Source organism: Prionailurus bengalensis, chromosome B1 (genome assembly GCF_016509475.1).
Source record: "Prionailurus bengalensis isolate Pbe53 chromosome B1, Fcat_Pben_1.1_paternal_pri, whole genome shotgun sequence".
Classification (NCBI taxonomy): domain Eukaryota; kingdom Metazoa; phylum Chordata; class Mammalia; order Carnivora; family Felidae; genus Prionailurus; species Prionailurus bengalensis.
The window spans coordinates 14,989,452-14,998,320 of NC_057344.1; the positions used below are offsets into that span (position 1 = coordinate 14,989,452).

The following is an 8,869-nucleotide window of genomic DNA, read 5'->3' on the forward strand; positions in this document are numbered from 1 at the left end:
CAATGAATTTCCAGCCTGAAATGAAATCACTACGTATGTGTATTTAAGAGGATTCTTTTCTCAGATGAATGTGTGATAGCCATCCATCACATCAAATTTGGAAGTGGTTTCCTTGAACGGGAAGGGAAGGGGAAAACATTGAAGATGCGTTTAGCTGGGTGGAAAGCTGTCATTCAGGGTGCCGTTTACTAGAACACGTGTGTGAAAGCTTCTGGAGCCCACGCTGAAAGAGCGTATGTGACTAATCAGCGTGAGATGGGGCATATGTGACATCATGAGCCGACAGGAAATCCATTAACTACATCATTTGCTCTTCCTCTGGGGCTCAAGAGGTAATTATTTATGTGTAAAACAAAACAAAACAAACCCTTTTTACTCTTTTAGCACTCGGGAGAGCCTGGCTTCCAACACGTCAAGCATTGTTGAAAGTAACCGTCGTCAGAACGTTACCTTGAGCCCGGTGCACGGTGGGGCTGGTCCGGCTTTCAGCTTCCGAGCAAGTACGGACCCCGCGACGAACGAAGCTGAGAAATTACAGAAACCTTCCAACTGCTTGCAGGCTTCTGTTACCAGTGTGTGACTGTCGTTCTGCCTCAGATCTCCTGGCTCCTCCGACACAGCCAAGTTTACGACACTGGGACTGATGTTTACATCTTGGGAAAGACGAGCATCTCGACCGCAGTTTTTGTGTTTACTTAAACTGTGCCGCTGAGTAGGCTAGGGCAAAAAACAAAAATCTTTATTTCGGAGTATTGCTTTTCACATGTATGGCTCTGTAGCAACCGAATAGCAGTAGTAGGGGTGATATGTATACTTTTGCTTCACTACTTGTAACTGAGCACACATAGGAAAGTCTAGACACTGTAAGTGTGATATGCATTCCAATGTCATGAAGTTGCCAATTCCATTTTTAAATGCCACAGATGCGTGTTGCTCCCAGTCTGTGGTCAGAGGGTGCCACGGAACTGATCCTTGACACTTCCAAAAACAAAAACAAAAACAAAAAACAAAAACAAAAAAAGCGTAAGCCACCACAAAACGTCAAATGCGAGGGTCCGCCTTGAGGGAGATCAAGGTCAGACTGACCAGAAGGGACCCCAGCCCCTTGTGTGTGAATTGTTCATGCACCAGTCATTTCTCACTGTGAGTTTTCGTGACATGATTTTGCAGGAGCCCGTGGAAGTGTGTCAGAAGGGGTCGTGATCGAAATTCTGGGAGTGTCTGTTTTCAGGATTTTGTTTTTAAGTGTAACAGATGCTTGTCTGAGTTTTTAACCTTCCGTAATCACAAACAGGAATATAGGCCTTTGATTCTGAAGTGGACGAAGGAAGGGGATCCCCAGCCTGGCTGGGGCACAGCACTGAGTGATGGAAGAGGGAAATGTGGACTCTTAACTGGTGTTAATCAAATATTTAAGGAAGATAATTTCCTCCTTGTGATACTTAGGATGATCCTATCTTACTATAATAGATAACGATAATTAGTTTGTTTAAAAGCAAAATGTTCTTTGTGATACAAATGAAGAGTATGGCCTGGGGATGTTATTCTTTCTAATGGAAGGACATTAATCTATTTTATGTAGTTTTAAATAGAATGCCTAAATTAGGCTATGGGAGATCATTTTTAGTGGTTATAGGAAAGAGCAAATTTAGGGAGAGTTGAACTTCAGGCCTTTTATTCCTGGAAAGATATCTATAGAGAAAACTTTAAAAAGTAATTTTTGATTAGAACTATACATGTGCCCATGTACTTACCCACAGGATGTGCTCATTCTGCAAGTATGGTATAATCCGAACTTGTACTCCCCCCAAAAATCTATCAGAATGACAATTATGCATACATGAACTATGCCAGAGTGATGTTTACAGATACTTTGTAACCAATTTCAGGAGGCGTTTTTAGGCGGATGTATAGTTATTGGCCCAACTTATTTCAGAATGGTTTGTTAACGTTTTGCTTTGGTTTACAACATCATGTTGAATATGGAGAAGACTCTAAGCAGCAAAGGAATACAAATAACCGGGCTTCCACTTTACAGAGAAGAGACACTTCCACGTTCCCCCATTTTATTGAGAACCATGGTAGATACTGAACAGGTATTTGCAGAAGGGTTACATATGACACAAGTAAAGTCTGGCAAAACGTTTTAGTTTAGTGGCACGTGATGTTTGGAGCCACAGACCGTAAAATACATACCCAAAAATAAATCTAAAGTCTTTCCGCCTCGGACTTCAGTAATTGGCATAAAAATGTGTGACACATTTCTGCTTCAGTATTAGGTTCAATCCCTAGGGATCTGTTTAAGGAACGCAGTCCTACACATAGTTGGACTGATTCTTGAAACATATGGATACTCCCTCATGCGTTTTCAGATATTTGCAAGTTGCATTGAGTCAAACTGGACTCATCAAGCTTAGATTCCTTTTTTTTATGCCTATAGTGAAATGTCAGCACGTTTCTTGGTAAGCCCCTATGCCACTAAAATGCTTAGGTCAGTTGGCTTTGAGTCTCATGCCTTATTTCTTCCAAGGCATGCCCTGATTGCCCAGAAATGAACTATTTGTCTCATGGCTTAAATATGTCCGGAAGGAATGATAATGTATCTAATAGACTATACACAGAGTCTATTCCCTTGGGGAGGTGTATACCATACGGATACTAAATTCTTCTGTCTAAATTCGTTTTGGGTTTTTTTTCCCCCCAAAAAACCTGCTCTCAAGCGCTGAATCATACCATCAGTTCATAAATAACGTAACCATTGAAACAATACATCAGCCTCTAGTTGATCCTCTGAAAATGGCCATTATTATAATCAAATGCTGTGTGGACAGGAAAGGAAAGCATTACCCTTTAAGAGAAGCTTTAAAATATGACTTTATCAATAGTTCACAAGAAATAGGTTTACAGAAGATGTTATTCAAATAAAACGTGTATACCATTAGCCTGATGCTACGGGGTACATGATTTCAAAAACAACCAGAAACTCCCTTAGACCTGGAGCCATTAGTGTAGAAAAGATGGGCTTTAAAGACCGTACGATGGAAGCAGACATTCCGTGTGGAAATATCCCCGTCTGAATCTAATCAGGATTCTTGGCTGGGGGAGGAGTGAGGCGGCAGGAAGCATGTTACGGATGTGACCCGAGATGGTCAACGGCGAGCTTCTCGGTGACCAAACGCTCGGCCCGCACCAACGTTGCCAGCACCCGTTTCCTCCCCTGCACTGATAGCTTTGTGTTACATGGCTGCTTATCCAGTCTTCGCTTAGAGTTTCTTAGCTGGAAGGTTTACAAAACTGAATCTGGTTGAATCTCTGCGTAGCGTTCAACTTTCAAGGGTCAACCCATCTGTCGGCATTTTGCACACGTATGTATTATTATGATACAGCATATTACTTTATGGTAATTTTTATTTTTACATAGAACTACCTCCATAAATTTGATGAAGCGGCAGCAGTGTGTTCAAGTGTATTGTTCAGAAAAGCAAAGTTGAAAACTTTCGTAAACATTCGGCCATGGCGTTCTGTGTGTGTGTCAGTGGCTGCCCGTGTGGGCTCGTGACTTTTTCATGGCCGTGGTTTTGTTTTACGGCATTATTTCGCTTTCAGATGTAAACCTGTCTCTCCTCTCTATCCCACAAAAGCACACTCGATTTTGTTACGAATGAAACGAAGTTGAAATTTCTTGTCTTTCCACCCCACCCCATCCCACCCACCCCATTCCTGCCAAGAGTTCTCTCTGGCAAAGAGCCGATTGGTACACATAATTTAGCCAGCTCTCTACTCCTGAAAGAATCCGATTTGAATTCTAGGTTTTCAGTAGAAGTCACACCAGATATGTGGACCGTGCCGGCTTTGAAGTACTTTGGGCCTCGCTGCTTTCACGCACACGCTACCATATCGAGCCCAAACTTCATTTTAATTAAAAGAGCAGTGCTGTGTACTCACCACGTGTGCTAAATAATTTCTATTCCATTTTCTATATTTTGCACATCTCAGGGGACCTTAATGAGCATATGAAAAGGGGGGGTGCCATCAAATAGAGAAAACTAACAGAAGAGCTGAATGGGGACCAAGCAGGATAAAAATACCAAATTACTGCTTCTCTGATGTTGTGAAGCTCAAGTTCAGGAAGCATAAATTGAAAGTTAAGCTGAAGTAACGATGATCTGAACACCAGCTGTTCCCAAGTCTCCCTTTCTTAGAGCCCAGCCAGTGGTTCGAAGATGTAAATTTAAATTATATCGCAATCGCCATGGGGAAGAAAAAACCCTGTTTGATGAAAAGCAAAGCATTGTGCGTTTTTTGTTTGTTTGTTTTTTTTTTTTTTAGGTTGGCACAGCTCTGTAAAACCCTACCCAGGACGAACCACATATTGCCACCAAGTGTACTTGAAAATAAAGTTTTTAACTTAAATTATAGGCGTCTTGCTCACTATACAATAGTGAACCTATTTTGAAAAGTCTCACCATTTATAACATGGGCAGCATTTGGAGCTTGATTAAAAGCCAACAACAAACTATCATGACTTTGCCCGTTCATTTTGGGATCTCAAAGTGCTTCCAAAGCATTCAGATTGACAATTAACAAAGCAGGTCCTGTTTGTAACACCCATACTTGAAATGGACAAACAGAAGGAGTGACTTAAGATTACCCAGAAACTCAGTGGCAGCTACCAGTGACCTATTTTCTAACTGATAGACCATCATGAGAAATCACTAAATACAATGCTGTTTTTTTCTGATGTGTGCTAATAAAGTCAAAGGAAACAAATACAACTGTACACTTTTGTCCATTTTCATTCAAAAAGTTCAGGGTGTTTGGAATTTTACAAAATCCACCCAATGCCATTGCGGTCAGAGGCAGATCCCAGACATACACCCTAGTTTACAGTTTCCTCTTGGGCTTCTTTAATTCCTGTGCTAAAATACCATCTTTCAGGAACATGTGCTCCTGGCAGTGGAAGGTGCTGAAACAGAAATCGTAATTTAGAACTTTATCAAGTACTCTTCACAGTGCTTTTAGCACAACAGAAATTCAGTACAACGTATTGAGTCCTACCTGTAAGAATCTGGATTTCCGAGGGAGCTGATCTAGTTCTAAGTGTTTTCTCAAACTAGAAGATATCAGATCCTTGCTGGGGACCTTCTCCATTGCCACGGGCCAGGCACAGAACCAGCCGGAAGCATGCTGTCAGGCGACGGCAGACCCCAAGCAGAAGTGATCCCGTCTTTTCCTGTCCCTCCCCGCCCTCCTCCCCCACCCCGCCCAGTACTGTCCTGCCCATTCTCTTCTTTCTCTTCTGTTCTCGAGACATGCTTCTGCACGTGTTTAGGCTCAGGGAAGCCAGGACACAGGAAGGACGAATGCAAAAGCAAGGAAACCACTGTTTTGCTTTGGGTTAATAAAATACGGGCAGGAAGGAGATTACGATCAGTCTGATCTTTGCCAAGTAAGATAAAACAATCAGCTGTCACTCCGTCATTCTCCCAGAAGGTTCTACAGTATTAAGGATACATCTAATATTTTCCCATAGATTTTTATTTAGGAGACATTTCATAAATTATATATACGAAAACTTTCATGATTAAATTTCCCAGTGTGTTGAAAATAGGCATTGGCATGTCCCTGATTGAGTTAATCTCTGCGTCTTTTTTAGCAGCATCCCAGAGAGAGAGTCCCCCAGTGATTGCTCCTCCAACACATAATCCTGTGTTTTCACAGTTGTTCTATGACTTACAGTTGCTGATTTGCAAGGTAGAGAATTCTACGAGGCTCATGGGGGACTAAACTTTCTTATGATTGTATATTATCAGTTATAGGGCTTTAATTGCTCATTGTTGGCTGCAGATGTGAACACACATACGCACACACGCACACACACCCTGCCAACGAGGGAAGGGGGAGTTTCACGAGTGAGGCAGCAGTGACCCTGGAAGCAAACGTTAAGGCTAGAGGCTTGGCCTGTCCACGTACAGTGCCTACGCCTCCCTGTCCGAAGGCTGACCTTGGCACCCCGTTCCTTGCTCCCACCAAAAAGAGGTACCAAATTTGAGATCTGAGAACTCCTCCAGTGTCAGTCCTCTGCAGTTACGGAAAATTCATGAAGTCCACGCTCAGCAGCTTCTTGCCTGCCTTTCCTCGGAGGTCCTGCCTCCCTGCCTCCTTCCCGTCCCCCTCCTAGATACCGATACACCGCCACGGTTTCCACAACGGAAGTGCAAGACAGCGTGTGGTACGGTGCACACGTGATGGGTTAGGACTAGAGCTGCCCTAGGGTCACCTTCATGTAAGTATTGACAGCTACAAATTAAGGTCCTTAGAGTAGTTGACATAGATACTACTTTCTAGAAGAGAATTAAATTTCAACATTAAGTTTAAAGGGATCATAATTCTGCAGGTATCTTTCTCTGAGTGACTGAATGTGACTATTGCATTAGGGTAAATGAATTAAGAAGTGCAAGTGGGATTTACTGTATGTTAGAAAGGAGTTTTGCAGCCAAGACTGCCTTGAATAAAATGTGTTTGCACTGAAAAAAAAAAAAAAAACTTTAAATTACTTGGTCTCTGGTTGCTGTAAAGGTCATCCAAGATGGATGTTCTGTTTATATTGTATAGTATTTCATATGAAATAATTACAGTTCATGAAATGTCTTCCCTAATGTTACTGATTTATGACAGCACATTTGTAACATGGTTTTTATCGTGCCGGTGTGCCATATTGTAAATGATGATTGACTTGTCATGCTTAGTATAATAACTTAAAAGGAAAAAAAAGCACAGGGATTTTTGTAAGTCTATATTTGAAAGTCCCTCCATATGGTAATATTGTGTTCATGTTGTTTATGTAGTGTTGTGTGAAATATCCATTTTGGATTGTGTTACTTTTTAAGATATTAAATAACATTTGGTTATATGTCTAAGTGGATTTTTTTGGTACTTGAGCGAAAATACTTTAGGTGAGACCAATTTATTGCTCTCCTCAATTAACAGGAGTTCGTAGCAAAATTTTTATTGCACAGTCTTAGTGATTAGAGCTTTTGGATGAAAACAACTGAACACAGAAATATCTAACCAGAATCTTTTTCCAGGAACGTTGAAAAAGACACATTTTTGGCCAGCTATTCAAATTTAAGAGTTAGGCTTAGAGACACAAAGGATTACGTCTTCTGTGAAATCCGAAAGCGGTGGGGTTGGTTTGTTTTGTCGGCCCTCAAATCACAACTTCTGTCCCCAAATAAACTTGATCCCCTCCCCCATGAGCACCCAGCGTCTATCCACATATTCCTGGAAGGCGCTTGTACAAGTTTGCAACTCCTCCAGAATCTACCACTCTTTTGACTGTCCACAGTGGTAAATCTTTGTCCTTGGAGAAAGGACTCCCTTTTTTTCAAACCAAAAGTAATCCTCCCTCAAGCAAACGATGAAGTCCGGCAACAGCAGTGTTAGTCAAAAACAATCGGAAGCTATAACGTTGAGCCTGATTTTCTTGTAAAGGCAATTACCCAAAGCAGACCTCCGATGACAGAGTCATTTGGGTAAGTGTGGGGAACCCAAGGTGACCACTTTGAAGAACAGGTCCTATTTTAGTTTGCGTATAGTTTGAACTGTCTCCATTCAGACACCCCCTTCTTCAAGCACGAAGTTAGCACGAGCTTACAATACCGGAACAATAAAGGTGATGGCGTGTTCCCTTCAGAGCGATCCAGTGAACCAGACACATGGAGGAAATGTGACTTCAGAAGATGGAAGGCAGGATTCTGACTCCTTTGAGAGAATGGTCACAGTTCATAAAAATCTTTTCTTTCCAAAGGAAATGGTATGGCTTTAACTTATTTTTAAGTGTTTAGAGTGGTGGGATTTTTTTTTTCCCTCCATAAAGAAAAGCCAAGCAGGGTACTCAATACGTGCCTCCTGCCCTGTTACAGCTGTGAAATCGAGAGCCACTGAATCATAAAAAGAAGGTATTCACCTGACTTTAATAATTTATTTAACTGTGAAATCATATCCCTACTGTGGGGATACTTGGATTTCATGATATTCCCCCCGTTTGGGCCCAGTGGCTCCAGACTTCTCCTGTAAAGCAAATAGTTAATCATGTAACACATGGAATAAGTGTGTGTGATGAATATTTAGAGGCCACATAGCACCAGACAGCAATTCCAAGAAAAATCAAGGCACCTGCACTCCAGATAGGCTGAGCGGGCTTTTCTGGTGAACCTTGTTAAAAGAATGGCATTAGAAGTGCAACGTCAAGAGCAAGAGGCAGATACAGTGCATTAGATAAGAGAGGTCAGGTCAGAGATGCTAATGTGGAATTACAAGGAAAGAACAGTAACTGCTGATGTTCAATGAAGAGCAAATTCTTCCCTCCTCAGATCCAGGACTTTGGGGCTGGTGTCTGTCGCTCACGGGGAGTGAAGGCTGGACTTCAAACCAGCCTTGGCCTATCCAGGTGACCCTTTGGATGGTTTCTTAGGCAGCCCCCAATTCCACCCAGCACGTTCCTCCGAGGTCATCTTCTTCCATGTCTCCCTGTTTCTCTTCTTTTGTTGTGAAGCTCCGTGCATTGTTTTTCTTTCCTGTTTCCTTGGGTTTATTTTCCTTTGTTACTCTTTTCTCTATGTTTAACCAAGAGTTTTTGTTTGTTTGCTTGTTTGTAGTTAGGCTTTCTTGTCTAATGTTTGGACTCCTTCCTGGTCTCAATGATTTATATGAAAGTATATAATTATTTTTCTATTTTGGAATTTTGCTATATATTAATTATATATATTTACATAATATCTACTAAATATACTATAGATACAAGATGTATGCATTATAGTATATAATATATAATGTTACATACATAATCTGCATGTAGTGACAACTG

At 41.4% G+C, this 8,869-nt stretch overlaps 1 protein-coding gene across 3 annotated transcripts in view; it reads left to right on the forward strand.

Annotated features, from left to right (window-relative positions):
- STOX2 (storkhead box 2) overlaps nt 1-6,913 on the forward strand; it is a 117,470-nt gene extending 110,557 nt beyond the window's left edge. For 2 of the 3 annotated variants that reach the window (XM_043558278.1, XM_043558287.1), the window contains exon 4: nt 385-6,913. In XM_043558278.1, the coding sequence (XP_043414213.1) occupies nt 385-580 (196 nt within the window). In that variant the 3' untranslated portion in view covers nt 581-6,913. The remainder of the gene's footprint in view (nt 1-384) is intronic. The other variant, XM_043558294.1, reaches the window with a different exon arrangement.
- Nucleotides 6,914-8,869: the final 1,956 nt, after the last annotated feature.